Raw genomic sequence first — 23,970 nt, forward strand, 5'->3', positions numbered from 1 at the left:
GTACTAAAATAGCCCGACGCGTGATCGTGGAAGCTGTATCAATAAAATTGCAATAATAACGAGTGACTATCGGAATAGTTGGGAAAATATTGTTTTCAAAATCAAATTAAATTACGATTAATTCCAATGGTCGTTTTGTTCCAGGTACGGACATAGTGCAAGACCTTCCGGCACAGTTGACCTCGGAAGAAGAGGAACGGAGCTTGAAACGTAAGTTAGCCAAAGGACTTGGCGTCAACCATCAAAAAAACCGTGGATAGAGTATCCAATTCTCCGACCTAATCACTCGTCCTTTTCTAGACTTTGGGACTCTGTTGACGGGTAGAACGTCTCAAGCGCTGCGTCGCGACGAGCCCACCCCTACGTCCATGTACAACAGCGCCTACAACTATCTGGCGACGGGACGTTTCACTTTCCACCGAAAGAACCTCTACTACTCCTTCTATTTATCGACTGCGACACCTCGTCCACGGAGCATCCAGTTCGTGGACGGGTCGGGCAGCATCTTGGAAGAGCAGACCATCGACCCCATCGGTGGAGTCTATCAAAACGCTACGGGCAAGTTGTGCGGCGTATGGAGACGTGTACCTCGCGATTACAGAAAGCTCCTACGCGAAGAGCGTCTCCACGTATCGTTTATATGGGAACCATCGTCCACCTTGACGGGACAATTGTCCCGTTACCGTGCACTAGCCACGGAACAGTTCTCGTCGCTGCTGGAGCCAACGATGGGGGTGGATCGATCCCTGATGTCAGGCGCAGGGGCCACAGCCATCGTATCGGCATCGTCGGCGTCGGCACCCTCGATCCACGTCTCTCTAGTTTTCAACGGAGTTTTTCTACCCAACGACCTATCGGAAGTACCTCTGATAGTCCAGCTGGAGCACATGGAAAAGGATTACGTTGTGCTTCGCGAGGAGATTATAGTGAAGAAACCGTCGAACGAGCTAAACTTTGGCGAAGTTAGAAGCGCTTTATCCGGAGCCGACCTGCGATTGCTGACGCGCGGCAAGTTGTCCATCAGCATAATGTCGAGAAAAGATCCTCAGGCGTTGCGGTTGGCTGGGGTGGTCGGTCCGCGAGCTACTTGCGACATCTACCAAACGCTGCTCCTGTCGGAGACAGCCTCCGCGGCGTCTGGGCTTGCCTGGGCGTTCTTGGACCGCGCGGGTTCGCTTCGTTACGGCGTCCAGCTGATCGGCTTGGAAGAGGAGAATCCTTTGGTAACTCTGGTCGACGAGGGAGGCAAGCGTCGCACGGAGCTGGAGGATCTGACGCCATCGTTGGTAGATGGATTGGCCAATGGATCACTGGATCGTCCCGGTCCTCGGCTTCTCGAGCCTCTGTTCAACGGCGAGCTGTCGGTGGTCGCAGCTTCCCATTTGGGATCTGTGCTGCGAGGACGTCTGCTCCAGAGGCCCGTGGCGGACGCCAGAGACACCACTGCGCCCGTGTTGCTCAGAAGACCGTCGCTGGAACCCGTGTATCCAGGTCCAGTTGGACTGGTTTGGACGGCAGTGGACCTGGACTGTTCTCTGCACTACGAGCTCGAGATCGCTGGCTTTGCGCAAACGTCTAGCAGTCACGAGCTGCGAACCTTTCGTTTATACTTGGAGACGATGCCTCTGTTGGCCCAGGGGGCGCCAGTCGCCAGGAGGCTCCTGGAAGAATTCAACGGCTACGTTCTGGAAGGTTCGGTTACAGGCTTGTCACCCGTTGAGTTGTACAGAATCGAGTCGGGTATCGGGTTTCTCGAGGTGACGGACAAGCAGGCCGACAGAGTCCTGAAGGCACCGTTTAAGACCAGGGCGCCGCTCAGCTGTCTTCCGCATTACGCCGATAACGACGTGGCGTCGGTGGTCGCGTACAATCTCCAACCACCCCAGTCGGATATCGAAACGGGGGCCTGCTTTCACGAGACTAGGTTCTACGAGGAGGGCACGCAGTGGACGTCAGGGACGGACCCTTGTTCCATGTGTCATTGTCATCGAGGATTGGCCCAGTGCGACCCGGTGCCCTGTCCGGCGCTCACGTGTCCTCAGGGCAAGCAGCTCAAACCCCCCGTTGGACACTGTTGTCCCATTTGTTCAGGTATGCAATGCAGAGCTCAATTTGTTTGTCGTTTACGCTTGAGTGAATCGGTGGCGTTCCTCGTTTAAAACACTGGAAAATCTTGTACAAGGGCCGTTAACTCGTTAACCAAGTTTCACCCCGCATTTAGTTTACCCTCGTCTAAATCTGTGGATTACTGTCATCGCCGTTGGTTCTTAAAATTCTTGTTGCAACGTATAACGCGTGCCAAGACCGCAGGATTAATTATCCTTTCCGTTCGACGCGACGGTGTCGCTCGATAAACCCGGGCTGGGGAATTAAGGCAACTGCCTGCGGTTGATATTAAATCCGATTACCCGTGTCACGCTCCGTGAAAGTAATCGCATAGAATTAGCTACGCCTATCTACGGCCAGTTTCAATTACACGACTGTTTATCGGGAGTTACTTCGCGGCGTGTACTTACCTGTCCGTTTTCAGCTGCCATTCCGGCGTGCTGATCGTTTTTGCAGGTGCAATTCGAATAGGATAAAATCGATGCCTGTTATTGCGTTTCTCCACTCGAGGGAGAAAATGTGGTTGAAACGAGATCTCGATCGTTAGCCACCGAATGCGTGGTACTCGCGTGACTCACCAACGGACCAGAATCGGGACAGAAGCTTGCTTACGAATACTCGACGATATAACGATAACGCCGGCAACGATCCAACGGTTTCAATTACACTTTTTAACGTACATTTTTGCTCGCAACTTGTTCGTGTTTTTACACCATCCAATTCGTCGTCTAAAATTGCAGAAACGCGCGAAATTACACGTTTCGATGCTATTTTCGTTAGATGGCGCCAGAATGTAGCCGACGTTGAGGTTTCGGGGTCCCAAAGCGGTGTTTTATTTACAGGGGATGCCTGTTACAAAGTTATTTACGAACAAAAACAGAAACACGTTGGCAACGATACAATAGAACTTCATAAACTACAAACTTGAAAATTGAACCGTTGCCAACGTACAGCAGACACATTGTGAGCATTCTGTTTCAATTACCTGCGATGACGAAGAGTTAAGATGACGCGGTCGAGTCGGCAAACAGCGCGGTGGGGGTAGCGCCATCGATAACCTTGAGAGGTCAATTTATCCCGCGTCGAGTTCTCCGAAGACGCTACACTCGATCTATCGTTAGAAGCCGCGATTTCGTAATAATAAAATTACACCTTGCACCCAAGTTTCCGTGCAGCTCGACTCGCGGCATCCGTAAGACGGCACAGATTTGCACGAACGCGTCGAACGTATCCGCGTCTCTTCTAATCTTCCAGGAAATCGGATGGCAACGCACCGGGACGCGCGTTTATCTAAAATTAATTCTCTCGACTGACCGGACTGACGCACCGGTTTGGCAGGACGGCGACCCAAGGACAAGAGACGTCGCGTAAGCGCGAATAAACAACGCAATGGACAGCATAACCGGACGAACGGAACATGTCGGTGAGCGCGCGACGACCGACTCGGCCGATTTAATTAGATACAGTTAAACTTCAATGTATCGCCGGATAGGATCTGCAAGAAAATGACAGATCAGTGCCGGTTCGATACGCGATTCCGTTCGAGACGCGTTTTTCCAGACACGCACGCACGCGAGCGAGCGACCGGCCAATCGTGCCCGTGGCGATACGTCTCTATCATTTGAACACGTCGCGTGGAAACGGCGTCTGATTTGTCTGACCGATTAGTCGACTGGGAAACGAGATCTGTAAAAGGAACGCCGCGAACGAAACGAACCGACCGATTTACGATTCCCCCCGTCGAGCTTCGTGTACAGGATGAATCACGCGACAGAGATGTCTCTTGTTCTTTTTTTTTCTTTTTCTTTTTCTTTTTTTTCTTGCTGAGAATGAACAAGGTTGATCGCTTCGAGAAGATTCAATCCGCGCGTGATCGCATTTTTCTGGGAGCTCCGATTGCTTCTAGTGCTTCCCATCAGCTACTGCACCGACACGTCAAAACTTGTTTGGTAATGAACTGTGTTATTAAAAATGTCGTGTAATCTGTGTACCCAGGTCCTGGCATCAACATGAACGGAACGGGGAAGAACGTCAGCTCGATAACGAGGGGTTGCACCCTGGCTGGTCAATTCCATCTGGCTGGAGCGTCCTGGCATCCCTACTTACCTCCAGTAGGATTCGACACTTGCGCGGTCTGCACTTGCGACGTAAGTACCAACAAATTTTCCCCTAACCCAGACCTAACCGAATGCTTCACGTATGTATCTGCAGATTCTTTGTTTATCCCCATACGTTCGTTGTCAGTTTCGTAACGACCTGTATATGAAAAATGAAAAATTCAACCAGACACCGTTGCGCCAGAAGAATGCAGTTGCTCTCCGTCTTGACACTAGGGAGCACAGTCGATCGGCAATCGGTGACAGGCCTTTCTAAACAGATATCGGTAAATTGTTCCAAGTCGTGCTTGAAACGCGTTACACAAAGTTGCGTTCGTTATCGGAGATAAGCCGTTCGAGCCGTTCGATCAGGCCTCTTCGCGTATTCCTCTCCATTTGAAACCCAACCACGGGAAAACACGTTTAAATACGTAGATAAATTACCCTCGAACGTACAGGGTGTCCTACGTAACACAATAAGACAACACAGATTCAACAAAACGCCAATAAAATCACAAGTGTATATTCGTAATGATATTACGTTGATAGAATTTACATTTATCCAAAAACAACTCGCGCACACGTTAAGAAAGCTCAAGCTGGTTCCCATTTATCTTGCAGACGGTCACGCTGGAGGTGAAGTGTCCACGAGTGCAGTGCCCGCCATTGGACTGCGACGAGAAGCTCGCCTTCAGACCGAGCAAGAAAGCCTGCTGCAGACAATGTCCCGCGACGACGCCCAGCACCTTGAACGCCGCCGTCGCCGGCGACACGACGCGCTTGCCGCGGGACCAGGCGGCGCCCTCTACGAAGCGCACCGCCGAAGAGATCCTGGCTTCCGGCGGTTGCAGGAATCCACTCGGTGGCCCCTACGAAAACGGGATGGAGTGGCATCCACGCGTCCACTCGCACGGCGAGATGAAATGCGTAAAGTGCAGGTGCAAGGTGAGAACCACTGACGTTTTACGTTTAGAAACGGGATTAACCTCGTCGTTATACTCACCGTCGGATTCCGGTATATTTATTTTATTTGATCTGCCGACGAACGATTCCGTCATTCGAAATACGAGTAGAGGTGAAATTCGTCGGAGCCAAGTACACGCTACGCACCTATGATAGTATTAGCAGAGTCATTTGCTGCGTTATAGTCTGCTGCAACGTTGCGGTCGAGTCGAGTTGTCAGGTTTTATTAACGTGACTCGCAGAAATTGAAAGTGTACTCGTAGGATGACTGGTGTTACTTCGCGCAAGTGAATCCTGAGATTCCAAGCCAAGTTAGTACTAGACCTTCGACGCACGAATCCCTGCAGCAGAGTTGGCGCTACTTTGTACAACCTATGAGTTAAGGTAGCGGAGATATTGCAGCAATGAGCGTATCGAATATACTTTGCGGTCACGGGCAAATTTATACGACTCGGAGAAGATACACCGTGCGTTAGGTATAATATAAAGAAAAGGTGCGAATTCTTGTTTCCCCCCATCGCAATGTCAGAAATAGTAGCGCAAATTACAGTCGAGCGTGGCGTACCTTTGAAAGTGTCAGGGTGATGTACAACGATGTTCTTACACCGCGCGGGTTGCAACAAATAGCGGAGATTAGCGTCGTTTGTAATTGTAGGACTGGGATAGGTCGCACTAGCGAAAGGAAACAGGGAAAATATACGGGACAATTTGTTATTATTATTGGTATTATTAGGTAAACGTGTAGCGTCGTACGAAGGATATCCTTGCGAGGAGATACAGCCAGGGATTGCTTCGCAACCTAGACTTCTATTTATTTGCCAAGTTTCGTAAAAACTTGTGGATCCGAGGATCGTGGATTCAAATCTCCGTGTCTTATTTTTCGTTTAGACTCCCTACACCATCGACGAAAGAGACGTCTAAAGCGAGCGACCGAAATCGACCGCCAACTTCGAGCCGCGCTAATGGATCGCTTCTGGCGCTGCTTAGACACAAAGCGGCTTTCATTGGCCGCGGTACCGTTGAGAACTAGTAGCGCGAGATTGTCACGGTACTCTACTCGGCAAGCGCGACAATTTCCGGTTTACACGATCGTTCTTAACCCCCTCGTCGCGTCGGTCGCATTCCACTCGTGCCTGAAGTTACCGGCCGACACGATCCAGAAGACACACGTCTTCACTAACTCCGCCAACTATTTCTTATTAGAACGAACCGCGAACTACGATTGACAAGTAGTGACAGCTGTCAGAGTATTCCAGAAAATAGTTTAAACTTGAATTAAAGGGGATGTCCGAATGCGCAAGTTCGATATTAGGAACATCGATTTATCGTCGAGGTGGTGATGTAACCTCTCGAGGGCAAACAGTCTTCGTGGAAGATCTGCCTACGAGGATGGCACAAAGGATCGTCGCTTTTATAGCGTTCCGTAAGACGGAGCAACCTGACTCGTTAAGCGACTCGAGTTGACGGGGCTCGTTAACTCGACATATCCCATGACCTTGGACGACCTTTGCACCAGGCTTGTAGAACACGTTCGAACAAGTGTCGTCCCACCGAGGCTTTAGAAAGGACACGCGAACCCACTCGAAGAAAAAGAATAAAAATCAAATAAAACGAATGCGGCGCCCCTGAAATTTCCTGTATGCGCCCATTCACAAGAAAGCCGTCTCCGGCGCGGCGCGCGGCATCCAACGACACTCTTTACGTCGAACGACTTTTGCCTGGTTGAACCGGTTTTTCACATTGTTTAAAAGGACAGTAATATTTCTAGTGGACACCGGTTATCGCGACGCTATCTACACTCGGTTGCATATTCTAGCCAGCTTCGCTGATTGCCGACTTTTAATTTTTAGGTCAGACACCGCGACTAGACGTTCAACTTTCAGCGTTATTCGACAGGCTTCTTCGAACGGTGTCCCCGCGGAGTCGTAAACAGTTAGAAAAACGCAGGATATACAGGGCCGTCTTAGCTTCGAACGAACTCGCCGTGACCAACGAGAATCGTCAGGTGTACGTACTCGTACGAGTCCCTTTTCGTACCGAGCGACGTTTTATCAGTTCAGGTTATCGGCTGTAGTTTAGAGGGCAAGAAAGTCCTCGGGGCGTTTTCGTTGGCGGTTTCATTATTATGCGAAGGTCTCTGGCGAAAAAACAGTCGCGGCTCGCTTTATTTTTGCTCGTTGGCCACATACTCGTTAGAATCACGCTCGGAACAGCCTCGCTACGTTGCCTGGACACGGCCACGCCGTGAGACCTTTAAGGAGAAAACCTTTAACCGGACTCGTTCGCCCGGATCGACCATTAAAAGGGACCATCCATTACGATGAAAATGGAACGCGGCCACGGATCGCATTACGCCTAAGAAAAAGGATCGTTTCGAGTCCTCGAGATCTCGATCTCGGCTCGCAATCGGTTCTCTCTCGTGTCGAGCTCGTACAGTTAGGAGAATGAAAAATCTGGCATAGGTGGACTGATCTTTATTTCGACAAGTGTATAGAATATATTTGAAAATTGAAATATCTGTCATCGAGTCATCGATACGACGCAAGATCTAAAGCGAGCCTTGATCCTGGATTTTGTTTGCAGAATGGCGAGGTCAGGTGCGACAGAAAACGGTGTCCACGGGCGCTCTGCAACTCCATCGTCCATCAGATGAAGCGCGGCGATTACATGGCGGACGCGGACGACTGTTGCACGGTGCAGTGCCGTCGAGCGAGGCGTCATCATCGCAACAATCATCATCCGGGACGGCATTCCGTGACGCCGCGCGAGCTCAGCTGAGTACGGCCCAACGGACGAGCCTCCTCTCCGAACTCTCCTGGTTCACGTGAAAACACGCTTCTGAGCCTTGTTTCGTAGTCGTCGAATTCGCAATCAGCTATTGCTCGTCGTAGTCGTCGTCAGAACACCGAGCCAAGCGACGGACGAACCGTGGAATCATACGGGGCACAAGAACGCAGCTATAAAATTGCTGCTCAGCAAGTGAAAGAATTGACTTGGCTGACGGAACAAGTTCCAGAAAATAATGGACTTAGCCAGAGGTAGAGGTTCCGAAGAAGATTCTACTTGGTTAAGGGAAGAGGTTCCAAATCTCGCTCTTTCAGCCGCGTTGGAGGTATGTCGTTTTTGTAGCCCTTATCACCTACCTCGTGGCTTTTTAACCGTTTTACCACGCGTTAAAGTTTAAGTCTTGAACGCGGCAATGGGAAAAATTTCCCAAGTCGTTTCTTTCACTTGCCAGATCTTCGAAAACTCACGAGCGAGAAAAGAAAGATACGCTGATTCCAGAGTCTACGAATGATCGGGTAATATGGGTGTCCCAGTTCTGAATCTGGTAGAACGTTTCCTAAAGCACGAAGCGCGCGCCATCTGTGATACGCCGAGCGAATCGAATAACGGAGAGTGGTACGCGTGGTCGAGAAAGTTTGGAAACCCTCTGACGTAGAGACGAACAGTATTCGAGTATCGTTCCAAGTACGATTTCAAAATATCGAGGCCGTTTTTTCACGCAAGTTCAGCGTTATTCTTTGATCGAAATATAGATTAAAATTGTTGCGATAGAGGGTTGAGTATGTCCCTATTTTGGTCCACCGACTATGATCAACGAAAGAGAAAGATTCGTCGCGATGATGGCGCGCGCAGGAAGCCATAAACGATAACAATAAGAATAATATGAGTTAGAGGAAGAGAAGATCGTTCGTCGGATGCTATTCTTATATTCCCGTCGCTTGGTCAGTTGTTCGTTCTAATGTCTGCGGCACCCACAAACCGCGGGACCAGACGTTTATTAATCAATTGGCTCTCATCAACGGTTAAACGGACCGGAAGCCAACCACCGCTCTCTATCTCGAGTGACCTGACACGGTGCGAGACGGCTATTCGGGGCAGAGATGGGGCAGAACCATAATTACTACTTGGTTGAAAATTAAAACGTGAAAATCGTTGATGGTTGAAAAAGGTTAACGATTAAAGGACGATAAGGCTTGAATTTGTATAGATTTAAAATTTATTTTTTTTTTTTTTTTTTTTTTTTACCAAACGACGATTCGTACGCTTATTTATTCGTAAAGTTCGTTCTAGCAAACAGTTGATTCGAATTATAACTTGAACGTTACTTTTTTATTGGTTATACGAAATTTTTTTTATCTAGATAAAAATTTTGCCCACCTCTGGTTCGTGGAACGGGGAAAAGAAATCGTTGGAGGGGGAAAATGCGCGGGATGAGAGTCGACCAACCCTGAGAGGGATTGGGGGGAGGACAGGAGTTTAGTCGTGTCGATAAACGCAAAGCGTACGTACCCTACCGTACCCACCAACCTCACCAAGTTACCCAGCAACCAAAGAAGACTGAACAACCTCCGATGGTGGCATCAGTTATCATTTGCGCGAATGCTAACGTTTACTATTAAACTCCAACTTATAATTATCCTGATTATTGCGAGTAATTGGATAAGGTTAACGTCACAGACATTATTAATCGTTAATTTACTATCATTCTCGTTGGTCCATTGTTTGTCATCGTCGCCAATCATCGTTATATCATTGTCATTGTCGTTATCATCGTATCTATGATTATTGATAATGTTTCTATTACTATCTTGAATAGTATAAATGTTAGTGCTACTATTGTCGTCGCTATTATCGATACATTGTTAATGGAATCGTCGCGATTGTTATTGTTAATTAGTCCTGCGAACGAGCATAACACCTTGAAACGGTGGTGTATTCGCGTCAACAAACGTTTTTTTCTCTCTTTTTCTGTTGCCAAGGGAACGACTCTGTTGCATCTTCGTAACTCTTAGAAGAGGAGGAGAGAGAGAGAGAGAGAGAGAGAGAGAGAGAGGAGGCACTCTTCTTTTTTTTTTTTTTTTTTTAATTTATAGACGTATTTATTGTCAGGTTCTTTAAGTTATTCGATAAAAAACTGGAATTGCGAAATGGCGTAGCAAGCAAATCTCAGGCACTGTGCTAAAATTTACGGTAAGGCACTTTCACAGGAAATGTAATCTTACCTTATAAATGATATTAAACGACACCTTTACATTTTAAAAGAAATGTAACCGAAGAAAACTTGTAAAGCAATATCTATTTTTAGACGAAACAAAATATTCTTGTAAGGTATTTCGTCCCTGTTGGACGATTACAGGGCTTCCCCGAATCTGCTATTTATTACACAACCAATCAGAAATTGACTGGTAACATATTTAAGACTTTTTTTCGTTAAATATTCCGAGTATTCTAACATTGTTAGCTACGTCACCGTGCGTCAATGTTGCAAGCAACTTCAGAGGTCGAAACAAAATATGCACTAAATTAATAAGTTAATGCTGATAGTCGCTATCGTTGCGTATGCATCCATAATGCACCACTGGTGCGCGTGTTTGTGTATGTTAAGTGTGCATCAGGTTTTTTATGCGTATGCGAATCGACGTGAGCGAAACGAGTACATGTAGTAGAATTTTTATAAAGCGCGAAGAACTTTGACGTAGACGAAATAGAGGCGATAAGAAAGAAGAGTATTTTAGCGTTTGTAATTATTGTATTTCTCGTGATTTCGTTTAATTTAGCCAGGCTTGACGGCTCACACTATCTCAGAAAACATTCGCGGATTGGTATATCTTCAGTTTTTCGTGAGCGCTGTTTTTTCGAATTTGAGTACTTTGTATTTGTCAACGTCTTGTAAACGGAAAAGTCAACGAGGTTAAATGTTTTCGAATACAGTATTCCTTGCCCATTTTTTATTATAATCGCGGATTTTGATTTGACGTGTGTCACTTTGTTTCTCGATCTCTCGATTATAATACTGTATTCGATGCAGTTCACGGCTTGCAGCACGATCAAGTGTCTCGCGGCTATATATCTCTCTGTGCATTTCTTTATTATCTAGTCTAAAAATTCCGAGTATCTTTTCGGGCAATCTTGAGGGAAAATATCGGGGATCCGATCAGCGATGAAAGACGAGAAGGAAAAGGGGATATTACGCGTAGCTGCGGCAGCTGGCAGGCCTGGTTGCTTTTAATCGTTTCTGATACAGTACTTTTTTCGATAAAGTGTATCGCGTAGCATCTCAATTCTTTCTCTGTTAAATACACTTCGAGTCGGCGAAAGTAAATAGTCTTAGAATATTCTGCAACGAGAAATATAAATAGGAATTGAAGCGTGGTCGAATGTTTCGAAAATGTAACGTAGATCTGTAGTTTCTTAAGAATCCATCTTGAATGAAACCAGACACTAGTAAGCGAAACGAGTCGAGAAGTGAAGCAGGGAACAGTTGGGGTTTTGCTACGTGTCACACGATGCCATCCTTTGCGTCGCACAACGTCACGTCTGGGCAATAATGTACTCCGATCCCGGGGCATACACACGTTTCTTCACGGGAGGCGTTGATTCGCTGTTTGCCGTTTATGCCTTTAAAAATCGTGTGCGTACTCTTAGTCAACGCTATTAGAGGTTAGTTATTCGCGTAGTGGCCTTAAACACGATTTTATTGCCAACGTTTTGTACATAAACGCATGTAATACGTAACGGGAATCACGACTACTATTAATGGATTATCAATATTGCGATTATTATTATTATTATTTTTATTTTTATTATTATGAGTAGTATTTATATATAATTATACTGGATCTTTGAGCGTCGTCAAAGCCGCAGCTTCGACGGTGCTCGTCATCATTAATATTATTCTATTTTATTATTATTACTATTATCATAATATTATTATTATTATTATTATTATTATTATCGACATTATATATAAATATTATATTCACGGTTATTTAACACTTGGCCATCAGACGACAACGTGGAAATTGTTATATTATTGAACTTTTAGTTTGGAAACTTCAAAGAATTCGTCGCATACAGTGTATACATAATTTAAATATAAATATAAATTAGCGTAATTGAACGCCAATATTAACACTTCAATGACCGTTGATGTAATAATATGTTTGTTCATGTAGGAAGCTGGAAAAACGACCCTTAGGTTAATTTTTGGCTAAAACGAATGCTAAAGTGTTAATTAATGTTCATCGCTGATATTGTAAATATGTATTCGTATTTTGTACAGAATCACCGAGAAATATTTTTAAAAAATTTGTAGCAAAACATATCTCGTGGCAGGTTTTTCAAAAATATCTTCTTTCACGCCTCTCTGCTGGCTAAGTGTTAAAAGTCATCCTCCTAAATATGCGCATGTTATATCCATCTCGACGGAGAAGCGCTAACATCGCCGTTGAGAGATATTGTATTGTCCTGAAATGCATTACGCTCGCGTTATTTTTCTTACTCCACTAACTCGCCCGAAACGACGTTACTGAAATCACGTAAATATAAACGGTGCAAATATTAAAATAACGATTGTTGCTACATGCGTCGTATGTATTCGCTCGATACGAGGTTAAAATGATATAATAAGCGAAATATCGATTGTGCCTTGTTAATCGTGACATGTCGGTTAATCCAACGTTGGTAATGCGTTTAACGTCAATTGTAAATGCACATGTCACAGTCGAAGTGAATTGTACAGCGATTCTAACCTATTAATAGCGAGTCTACACTCTCACTGAAGTTATCGGTGACTCCGAAAGAAATCGTTTATTAGATAGCAATAAATCCACATTTACCAGCGACTGTATTACCTCTCTAGCATCGATGTCTTCCGAGAGAAGCGACAAGTTACATTAGGTGATTAACTATCGACTAATAATGTTTCATGTACAACACGAGACAAGTCTTAAATTTTATATATGTTGAACAAGAATGGATATAGTACGGGGGACACTACGTCTGGTTCCGTACAATGCCAAAACGATTGTCAATTAAATCATAATTAATGATTAATTCGCTGGTACCGTCGTTACTTCAATTTACTTGTGGTAACCGCATTACACGTATGGTTGGGATATGTGTCTTATCATTCGTTGGATATATCAAGCGAGGTAGGGGGGAGAGAGAATGAGGGAATCGAAAGAATGAGAACGAAAGTGAGACTAATCAATTGTTGATATTGCTAATTAATGTAATAAATCGTATAATTGAACGTAAAACGAATAATTATATATTAGAAATAATTGTATGCCGATTTCAGTATTTCCATTAATAAACAGAGATACACTCGACTGAGTCTCGTTTGTGTGACCGGTTTATTGATTGGAACACGCGACTATCAACGATTTTCGCGCATTACGCATTATTTTTCAAATGTTGGCATCGGTTTACGCCTGGCGTTCCGCAACTCGTATCGCTTTGGTGAAAATGATGCTTACTGTGGTTGCACGCGATGTGTCAAAGAAAATTCGCAAAGTAGCTTTTGTTTGAACCATTCGAATCTTTCATGCAAAAATGATTACTGTGGTCAAACAAACGGTATGCTACTTATACATAAATGTGTTATAACCTAAAAAAAAAAAAGATAAGGAGTAAATGATCCGACTAGACATTTTCCTATTCAAACATTATTGGTTAAAATAAGTCTCGTAGATTACGTACAAGTAAAGCATACTACATGTTTGACCAGAAATCGCCATTCAATTATTCAACTTATTCGAAAACCCAAGTACAATGGAGTAATAACAATCATTCGGAATATTCAATTTATCGTTCAACGATCTCTGTAAACGATGGACATGCGGGATCAAAACTTTGGTTATGGCTAAATAATGCTTGCTGAATTTCTTTTTTATAGTTTGAATCGTAAAGCATGTTGCAGCCCTTCGTCGATAGCACGTAAAACGAGGTCAACTGTTTTAGATGTTGCGTTGCTTCCTAACAAACCTATTCGCAACGCTTTGTCCGTGCTGGGTCCTAGACCTCTGCCGATTTCGACTTTGTACCTGAAAATTGAAAGAAGGTACATTGTAATAGAGATCAAGTTGAGGTCTTGGAAGGTTCGTATTTTCATGTAACAAATTCTACGCCTAATGCATAGGGTCTACAGTACGCGTGGAAATGCGGCTTACTTGTCCATGGCTCGTTGTACGACGATTTTGTCGTCGACGCCAGGTGGCAGCTCTATAACGGTTATCGTGGATAATTGATACCGTGGAATTTTCACGTTGTTCCGAAGCCCCCGTAATTCGAGACCCTTTCTTAATTTGTCAGCTGCAGCGGCGTATCTGGACCAAATTGCTGGAAGACCCTCTTCGGCGACTTCCGCCAAAGCCTCGCGTAAACCGTACAGCAGAGTGGCGCTTACCGTGTGATGGTACACGCTTTCTTCGTTTCCAAAACATTTCCAGTAGACGCCGAGGATGCTTATGTCCCAATAGTAGGAGACCGGTCTCGTCACTCTCCCGAACATTTTCTCTCTGTTATAAAAGAAGAAGAAAAAAGGTGTAAGGAGATCGCGATGAAATTGCAGGAAGCATTCGCCGACTCCGTCATGGGCGTGGAAAGAAAATTAATGGTAAGGACTTGGTCGTAATAACGTGAAATCAATAATAATAATAGGGAATTTGCGATAACAAGCGTGCAAAAACGTAATTGAAGACAGCACGATTTGAAAGTAAACTGTACGCATTAGTAATCATAATTGCGCTGGATGACATTGCATAACAATGGGAAATTGATGACATGATGAGGTGATAATCGTTTCGCGTAAATACATGTAAACGGGGATTAGATACAATGGTTACGTAATTATGATGGTGTGTAATCGTTATGGGTGAATTGAACACAACTATCGTCATGTTGGCGTTGGCCATTTTATTGGCGTGAATAGATGAATTAATAAATTATTTAACTAATTGTTGCTCTCGAGACGTACACTCTCTCTTATTTTATATGAATTTTCAAGTTTCATAGAAATTCTATCGGCACGAAAATGATTTAGGGAAAGTGGTAGTTAACTTGAAAGCCGCTAGAGTGTCATCGAATAAGAATTCATCGACCGGGGTCACGTTATGATTCACGTAGCATTCAATGGGCCTCGAGTCACCGCTATGACCTCACGAATTCGATTGGTATTCCATGTAGATGACTTAGAATCTCGATTCACGGCCCATTTTCTTTGGTTGTGTGTTGTGGTTAAAAAAAAAAAAAGAGAGAAGAGGCTGTGAGGTTGTCGATTACGTACTCTGCCCGCGGACCGAAAGAAACAGGAGCGAGTCCTGCGGGGGCGCCGAGGGCCTTTTGGCTGCCGGCATAAGCTGCATCGATGCCCCAAGAATCCATAAAGAATGGCTCGCCGCCGAGTGATGCAACCGCGTCGACGATCAAAAGGGCATTGTACCTAAGACAAGTTTCCTTTTGGTTGGTGAAATTTTATTTTCGAGTGATCGGTTTTTCAAATAAAAAAAAAAGCTTTACGTACGATAGACGGTAATTAATCTTCTTTTGATTTTTAATAAGCTAAACTATCGAAGCAACAAAAAAAACAGAACTCATACCTGTGAACAAGCTCTCCGAAACCTTCCAATGGCTGTTTCACGCCTGTAGACGATTCAGCGTGGACCATAAAAACCACCACGGGTCTGTATCTCTCCAAGGCGGCTTCCAATTCGTTCAACGTAACAGCCTCGTTTTGATTTGGTATTATCAATTGAACCTGCAATTTAAAGTTCGTAATTCTCAGAAATTAAACTATGATATACGGATTTTTTGCAAAATTCTACCACTTACGCGTGCCCCGAGTCGTCTAGAAATGTCAGCGGCGCGTTCACCCCAGATTCCAATTTGGACAACGACTATAGTGTCATTGGGTTCGAGTAAATTTACTAAGCACGCTTCCATACCGCCATGACCTGAACCACTCAATACCAAAGTGAGTCTGTTTTTAGTTTGGAATACGTATTGGAGACCAGCTTTAATTTCATCTATCAACTAAATATAAAACAAGAATATATTTATATATCAGGCACAGAAATAATAATCACTCCACATTTATCCGGAAATGTAACTTTTCATGTAGAATTAAAGCGAACCGATTACCTGACCAACTTCGAGGGTAAGATTACCGAGAACTTGATTCTGTAAGCTCTGAAGAACTCGCATCGAGCAATTAGTTGGTCCCGGACCCGTTAACGTTTTTACCGGTAACTGCAGTTTAGCTTTCAGCTCCTTGGGTGGTAGCTTCCGAACAGCTAACTGGTCCCATTCGCAACTCATCGTCCCTTTTTTATTTTCTTACCTGAGACGAAAGAAAATTTTATAATCGCAAAAAATTTCAAAAAATTTTTTCCTCCGAAAAATACACCAGAGACAATTGAATTTCACGCAGAAAAGTTGAACCATTACCGTTGCTTTAACTTGCGTAAACTTGTCACTCACATACCTAAGGTTGCACTGCACGGTTGTCCGAAGTTGGTATTATCATCAAATGATTCTGTCTTGACAATTAGCATGCGCTATTGCGCATAAATTACGCGCAATTAAATCCACGTAGATCAAAGTACTTTTTCTTATTATAATTTTTACTGTAATCGTAGTATAATTCGATTTGTTATTTTATTTTTTCTAAAAACTGTCGAACGTCGAGTTAGTTACCAAGGAATTTCATCGCCGTATGAAAGATGAACAAAGTGGTAAAACGTTATTAATTTGTGGAGAGAACGAGAGCACAAAGAAATCTCTTTATTGAAAGATCGAAATAGCTTGATAAGTCGTTGCGTCCTGATAACCTTCTGGACCCTCTCGACTTACGTAAACGTGGAAAAAGCCTATAACTACCGACGAGTATAGAAAATACATGAATAAACGTAGACTATCTAAAGGGGACAGAAGTTTGTCTCGGCGATAGAATAATTAGAAGCACCGTTGTATTTGCAATTTTTCTATTCGACGATTACCATACAATTTGTTCGCGGTTTAATTTATGCGAAATGCGTAAGCGTGGGTAAAAAGTGATCTATGCGGTTCTTGTTTCTGGCAAGAACAAATTCTTTGACGCTTGTATAACGAGTCTAGAATCTCCTAACGGGTCATTAATATTGCATTCCCTTCGCTACAATGAAAATAGAGTCCACGGTGAATAGCAGAGATGAACGAGGGATTTATATAGCGACAAACAACATCGGAGATTTTCTGTCGGCTCAAAAGCAAACCGACGAAAATGCAGATTCAGAGGGTCAAGTTCGGTTGCTCGACATCATCTGCCCCTCCCCCCCCCCCTCTAGCGCCATCCACCTAGCTCCCAACTCTTTCTTTCCCCACTCTCCCCACTTCGCCACCACTCGTCGTACCATCTCCCTCGCTCTTCGCGCAGCTACTCGGTTCGTCCTCCCTCCCTTTCTCTCGCTCATCGCTTTTAGTCTCTCAACGGGGGCCACCGGGCAATGTTGAACTGCTAATAGTAAATACCGTCCCCAACGACGGTGAAATTGCCCGAAATGACTGGCAAGGTCGAGGAGAAACGAAACGAAGTGGTAAGAAGGGAGTACACAATAAATTTCCACCGGTACTTCAGAGCCCTGATAGGTTTCTTTGGCTCGTGAACGACCGAAGACTGGCTTAATTGTGTGTTCTCGCGCGCGCGCGCGCGCTACCATAAGTTAGCAGCGTGTTGGCGATGGGTTCGGGCTCGGTGGTAAAGGTCCGTTTTCACGCGACAAACTAACGCGCAACTATCAACTTCGTGACATTCGATCATTATTTTGCGATGTATCATTTTGTGGGTAGACAATTTTTTTTGAAACGTCGAGAACATTCACGTGACGTCATTGAGCTTTACCGATGAATGTCAAGATACAAAGCTGACATATATATATATATATATATGTACAAGCTCTCGATGGACGAAGTACTAATAATCAGCTTTGTATCTTGACGTTCATATATATATATACTAGATATATATTACAAGTCCTCGTTTAATCCGTAAACTTCGTGATTTCGTGCCATGTGAAAACGGACCTTAACAGGACTACGACATTCATACACGAATGAGAGATCGTGCGTGACTGGTCGGCGCGGTCAGTTTACAGAGCAAAGTGTGCGTGTTCCCTAACCTGCTTGTACGTATTGGTCTCGTGGCTATGCGAATGTGTGGGTATATGTTCGGGCGTGCACGTGCTCTCCGTCTGTGTTTGTGTGCATATGCCTGTGTGCCACGCTCCCGAGCCAGGAGAGACAAACGAAACAATGGAACGTCGTCTCCGGCTCGAGTAGCGAGGCGAGCGGGCGGATCGTACTCGCTTGGCTCGCTCGTTCGTCTCCTCAGACTGAGATTACTTTTGTATAATCCCTGAATCGGTAAATAATTCCTGGGATCGACCGGTAATCGGAAACATCGGAGTTAATCGTGTCAGTTATTCCTGCTGTCTAGATTTTCAGTTTATTTCTGTAAAACTTGGATAATATTTTCATTCAAGTATCAGTTACGTTGAAAGGGGTTAATCGTTAACTGTGACCAGCGATTGTTCAGTAATCATAATTCATGAATTATAATAATTGGCCGACGACAGTGGTCCGCGGTGTGCTCGAACGTGCACGGGGGATTTCCGAAGACAGTTTTCAGGCTCCCGGCTTCGAGAACCGCTTGCTCGTGACTGCCCCCTGGCGTACTTGTTTCTCAGTAGAGGCCGGGCCGCGACCAAGGAGGAACGCTTTGTGCGTGGGACTGGAAAAAGGGAGATTCAAGAAACGTTGGACCGCGAGTTAGCGCCCCGTGCACGTTTGTCGACGCGAGTGCGCGTGCCTTCTGTGTGTTTTCCAACGATTCTTTTGCGCGACGATCTTTCGACAAAGGATGCTTGGTTTTTGATACTTTGAACGCGCGTGCGAGAATCTTTGATCGATATTGGATCACCGTCTCCTAGGCAACGTGCAACCTTTTCGTTCTTGTGTAAGTTTCTGCGTCTGTCTGTGTACACTGCTGTAGGAACTAGAAATCTGCATTTATCTCACGTTAATAGCGTTTAATGGGTCCTACTTTGTTTGTCAGTTGGTAAAATTTTCTTGTCATATTTCTCGTGCGTGAAAGACAAGATTGGATAACCTGTGTTTCATGTACGTTTCAAACAAATTCGGTTTACTCGAACGATTCTGTCGTTTTAGTACTTTTAATTGCAATTCAAGTTGTTGGCGTGTTAGCACTTTCGCAAAGACTGACCACGGACAATTTTTTTATGCACTTTTCTTTGAGTTCCATAGGCCTCACACCCTATACCTGGACAACGCAAAGCGTTGAAAACCTGAAAACTTTACGTACAGCTTTATCTTTGATGATAATTCGAGTTATCGACAGCTTGATTACATTTATTTTTCTTTGCATAATTACGCGGGTTGCGAATAAATTTGTTTGATTGATATCTGGAATTGTGGTTTCAGGTGGACACGCGCGACGGCGTGAGTGTGCGGCATTACAAGTATGTTTACCGACCGGGGACGTTGATTTTCGTGCGAAATCGGTATCAGTCGTCGATCCTCGACCCACGAAGACGATTCGTGAGACGCGTAGCGCGTGGATCGGGCCCAGCAGTAGCAATCATCGTTGAGCGGTTGTCATCGGTGGTCGATGCGTTCCCGTGGATCGGGAGGTCGTCTTATACTCGACACGGCCGATTATCGATCCGCGACGAATAAGTGAATCGAGTGTTGCCGAGAGTGTTCTGTGGTTAAGAAATCCGGTGCGGGCGACGCGTCTTCCCCTCGGTTGGTGTTGGTCGCCTCTTTCGTGCTTGCTCCTTTCTTCTTGCATTCCCTTCGATCGACCTGTCCCTTTCTTCGCTTCGCGATCCTCTCTGTCCGTGTTTCTCTTTCCCCTTTGCTCTCTGTTTCTTTCCTTTCTTTGCTCCATTCCTCGGTCGACCGGTCTCTCAAAGGGGGCGTGCTTGGCCACATTCAACAATGAGCGAACGCAAAACTATCTAAGCACGAGGCGCGAACCAATGGTTCCTGGTGTTTTCTGGCTGTGTGTGGCCCGCGATCTTCGGACCCGCCAAGTGTTTACACCACGACGCGAGTTACACCGCTCGCCCAAGGTAAGCGTACCGATGTTATTAACGTTGCTGCTTTATTTCGTTCCGTTCCAAACATGAGCATAACTCTTATTCGGATAAAACTTTCCAACCAACAGTCAGAGATTCGTTATTTCGACAGAATTGCTTATACCGGTTACGAATAAATTCTATACAGCTTCCATTCGTTATCCGTTAATTTAAAATTCTAGCCATCTCTGAAGTGAATTTTTGCGATTGGTTCCCAACGGATTGCGATACGCATCGCCGTCTATCGAGCGAAGCGTCGATTTCAATTAACTTTTTAAACGAGTAGTTCGACGAACGAATGGAAACAGTAGAAGGGAGGGAGGTACGCTTAACTCGGTACAAAACAATTAACCGTCTAACGTTTTTCCTTCTTCGTTGACCTCCGAGCGCGTTGAGGGAATACACAGAGACAGAGAATGTTCGAAATTTCGCCGGGATTGAGTTTCCTAATCCGTCGCGCGTTTGCAGTCTGGTTTCGCTACGCCGGCTTTGATTCATAATCGTCGAGTCAATAGGTATCGCGTTCCCATTTCGAAATACCATTGCCTCCTGCGATAGATCGTGAGAAAAGTTACCGGCTACGGGCATACCAGTCTTTCTATAATCTATACTGAAAATCGTCCATCACTCTCGATTATTCTAACGCATTGATCAATACGCGACACAGAACAGTAGGATTCGATCTTTATTGTGAAACACGTACGCGTTATCGCAACGTACTTTCTCATTTACATAACTAAATTGTGGATCATTATGCGTTTTATGACAAATGAAAATATATGGAATTCTATGAAAATGTCAATCTACAATAACGTACATGGTACGTTACTTGGAAGACGAGATCAACTTTTATGAAAGCTTAAACTTTTTTTCTGTATCTGTGAAAATATGAATTTGCATAAACTATACGTAACCGATAGAGGCGTTGCTCCTTGCGTATCGATAGCGATCTATTCTTCTTAGAAAGATAGGCGAAGTCGTCTACGGACTATAATTTTCTAGTTTTTTCCTATTCGTTCTGAAAATAATCCAGGCTAATAATTGGTCGAATAGCGACGAATAATTGAGCACCAGGCACGTGCTTTGAAAGTCAGACTTAGCAAATTGGACACGCTTTAAGACTCGACCAAGTCCCTTTCCGCTTGAATCGGGATGAAACGGAATAGACCCGACGTAAGAGGCTTTTCACACAGAGATTAGAGAGTCGTGTTTTCATCCTCTCGAGGAGGTCGGTACTAGGCTTAGGATGGTTCCTGTATGTTGTTGGTATTGGAATGCTGCGTAGAAACTTTGAATACGTATATTAATTAATATATTCAAAAATATTCGATACTCGCATAGGATAGTTCGATATTGGAATTGTATCGGAATAGCTGAAATATCTGTATAATTTACTTGAACGAGCGTGGTAGGTTTAGCGTTAAGTTTGTCGTGCGGAGGGTATCAACGCCATCGGCCCTTGTTCCTATAGTTTCGGCAGTTGTTGGATCGCATCCAAAAATACCCGTCGTCCGCTGAAAATATATGTGTATGTATATTCGTGGCGCGAGACAGGACATACCGGAAACAATATCTCAGTTCGAAGAACCTTGTGTTCCCGATCGTGGCGGGTAATGCACGACTCTGTAACGTTGGCCTGCTGATATTGACACATTTGCAAGGTATGTCGATTAGATTAAAAATTAAACATTTTTACACGAAAGGAAACGTACGTATACGCGTCGTTATCCATCGACAGGCAAAATTTGAACAGAGTTCAGCTTTTCGACGAATTTTGTATTTTTAAATCAAAAAATATTCGCGTACACTAATTTTTAACAAGCGATCGAATGTCACGGTAAGATATAGCCGACAAACGTTACGATTGATCCCGTTATCAAAGACAGTAAACGTATCCAGGTGGAGATGTCATTTAAATAGCTGTATTCTTCGGTTTACCCTCGCAGTAACTCGAGTAAACGTTATACGTAAGCCAACGGCGCATGAGAACGTTGAATTCTCAATGAAATTGTTGATATTCAAAGCTCGATGTCGGTATCTAGCGAATACGAATCGCCTCGATGTTACGGCAAATATTTACAAACCAAGATACGATCGTTGGTGATCGTCGTAACGAGATTTCGTGAAATCGTTATTTCTTCGAAAGTTTGAGAATACATCGGTCGTTTCTAAACCTTCCAAAGTCACGGTACAAGGACAAGGAGCTGTGTAATCGAGACAAACGTTTATTATGCTGTCGTATAACGTCAGGCGGATGTGACGAATTCCATTACGAAATTATGTTACATTGTTGCGCAAAACTGTAATTTCCACGAGATAACGTTGTAGGAGAAACATATTTTTGAGCTCTCATGTTCTTCGGTGTTCCGTTTCCCTAGAAATACTAATAATAGTTGGGGTGAATATTATAGAATTATCGACGTAAGTATTGTTCACCGTGACGGAAGAAACAAAATATTGTTCTCTATAATAAGTATTTATAATTAATAATCTAATTCCTCTTTTAGACGTTGGACAATAGTCAACTCCCGGAAATGACGAGTATCTAATCTGTGCGACGTAGATATACACGCAAACAACACGAATCGCAATTTTATCATTTCAATATTTAACGAAACAATTTTCGTTTCCCTTTTATGATAAAAATTTGAAGATTAGAGATTTCGCTAGACGAATATTTTAAAAAATAGTCACAATATCGTTGATATTATACGCTACAAAAATAAACCCGTGACCAAGAGAAACATACCATTTTAGAATAATACAATAGAATGATTCCAATGTAAACTTATTTAAACGAAACAAAATTAGAGTTGCGCGAGGCTCTATGTCGTCTGTACGTAGGGGGGCCGCCACTGGCCATATCTCGCGTTTCCTTGTTCGTTGCCCATAATCGCCACTCTCCGTCGGTAATTTCGATCGACGTGTTCGATCGGAAAAGAATTATGACTCTGGTCGAATCACTTTAGTCAGTAATTGACTGCATTAACGTTACGTGGACAGGTGAAGATAGACACCGATCGTTTATCATGCGAGGACCAGCACGCCTTGTCTATGCTCGTGGCGTTCGTGTTCCCATACGCCACCTACACAGACCGAACTTGAAGTTCGTTTCCGCGGAGCTGTTCCGTTTCTCGAAGGTTTTTTCAAACGTGGACAATGGCGTCACAGAGTAGTTTTACTTGGTTCTTACAACCCCTGTATTCCATCTGTCTTTGTCTAGCAGAGCTTGCGTACAAGTGCATGATTTCGCCTAACCTCTTCCGAAGCTTTTCTTACAAATGTTTATTCTCTTTATTCAATTGTGTCAGGTATTAATTATTTGGACTTTTTTTTTTTTTTTTTTTTTATCGCCAAAACAAATAATAGTTTCGTTATCAGCGTCATTTCAACTGTCATTCTCTACGAAATTTCGAACTTTTCAATTTTAACATTTTCGAAGTTTGATTGTCCGCGCCGAGCAGATAGTGAAAGCGGATGTTTCCCGTGATTATCGCGGAAGAGTAACAAAGTTGAAGGCGAGGAAGCAGAGGAGTTTGCGTATAAACGTGAGATAGAATCGGAAGCGCGGTATCTATAAGAAAAAGAATACAGGTGTGGGACGCGATGCGACGATTGAGATTCAAAACCAAGCATATAATTCGAACAGCCGTATACGCTCAACGACGTGTAATAATAATCTCCACCGGGTGTTAGATCCGGCTAACAAGATAAACGTGTTGTTATTCGCGACGCTGGCATTTGTGTTCCATCGCGAGCTACGATAATAACGATGGAAATTAACCTGTTTGACGTTGGAACGGATACGTCTCGGATTAAATTGTATCGTCGCGATGAAATTGTTCGTGGAATCATAGAGAGATCAAGTCGTTATTCGCAGT

General features: G+C 44.2%; 3 protein-coding genes across 8 annotated transcripts in view; 2 read left to right on the plus strand and 1 right to left on the minus strand.

Annotated features, from left to right (window-relative positions):
* Positions 1-9,205, plus strand: part of LOC128895177 (dorsal-ventral patterning protein Sog) — a 55,091-nt gene extending 45,886 nt beyond the window's left edge. For both annotated transcript variants that reach the window (XM_054157527.1, XM_054157528.1), the window contains exons 5-9: positions 145-210; positions 301-2,091; positions 4,102-4,253; positions 4,824-5,147; positions 7,749-9,205. In XM_054157527.1, the coding sequence (XP_054013502.1) occupies positions 145-210; positions 301-2,091; positions 4,102-4,253; positions 4,824-5,147; positions 7,749-7,943 (2,528 nt within the window). In that variant the 3' untranslated portion in view covers positions 7,944-9,205. The remainder of the gene's footprint in view (positions 1-144; positions 211-300; positions 2,092-4,101; positions 4,254-4,823; positions 5,148-7,748) is intronic.
* Positions 9,206-13,154: 3,949 nt separating this feature from the next.
* Positions 13,155-16,731, minus strand: LOC128895126 (alanine--glyoxylate aminotransferase). 4 transcript variants are annotated; one of them, XR_008461720.1, is made up of 8 exons: positions 16,438-16,730; positions 16,095-16,293; positions 15,786-15,986; positions 15,554-15,711; positions 15,241-15,396; positions 14,126-14,473; positions 13,669-13,999; positions 13,155-13,563 (listed from the first exon to the last, which is right to left on the minus strand). XR_008461720.1 is itself a non-coding variant. In XM_054157405.1 (7 exons), exons 2-7 carry the CDS (start codon positions 16,269-16,271, stop codon positions 13,846-13,848), a joined length of 1,194 nt encoding a protein of 397 aa, XP_054013380.1. In that variant the 5' UTR covers positions 16,272-16,293; positions 16,401-16,731; the 3' UTR covers positions 13,155-13,845. The 4 variants fall into 4 exon arrangements, 2 of the variants coding, with proteins under 2 accessions (XP_054013380.1, XP_054013379.1); XR_008461719.1 differs by having other exon boundaries at positions 13,656-13,999; XM_054157405.1 differs by having other exon boundaries at positions 13,155-13,999; positions 16,401-16,731.
* Positions 16,732-18,693: 1,962 nt separating this feature from the next.
* LOC128894854 (rho guanine nucleotide exchange factor 10) overlaps positions 18,694-23,970 on the plus strand; it is a 38,837-nt gene continuing 33,560 nt past the window's right edge. Inside the window, exons 1-2 of one of the 2 annotated variants that reach the window (XM_054156866.1) lie at positions 18,694-18,945; positions 19,431-20,083. The gene's annotated coding sequence lies outside the window, so the exon portion shown is untranslated. The remainder of the gene's footprint in view (positions 18,946-19,430; positions 20,084-23,970) is intronic. The other variant, XM_054156865.1, reaches the window with a different exon arrangement.

Source organism: Hylaeus anthracinus, unplaced genomic scaffold, assembly GCF_026225885.1.
Source record: "Hylaeus anthracinus isolate JK02 unplaced genomic scaffold, UHH_iyHylAnth1.0_haploid 4, whole genome shotgun sequence".
NCBI lineage: Eukaryota > Metazoa > Arthropoda > Insecta > Hymenoptera > Colletidae > Hylaeus > Hylaeus anthracinus.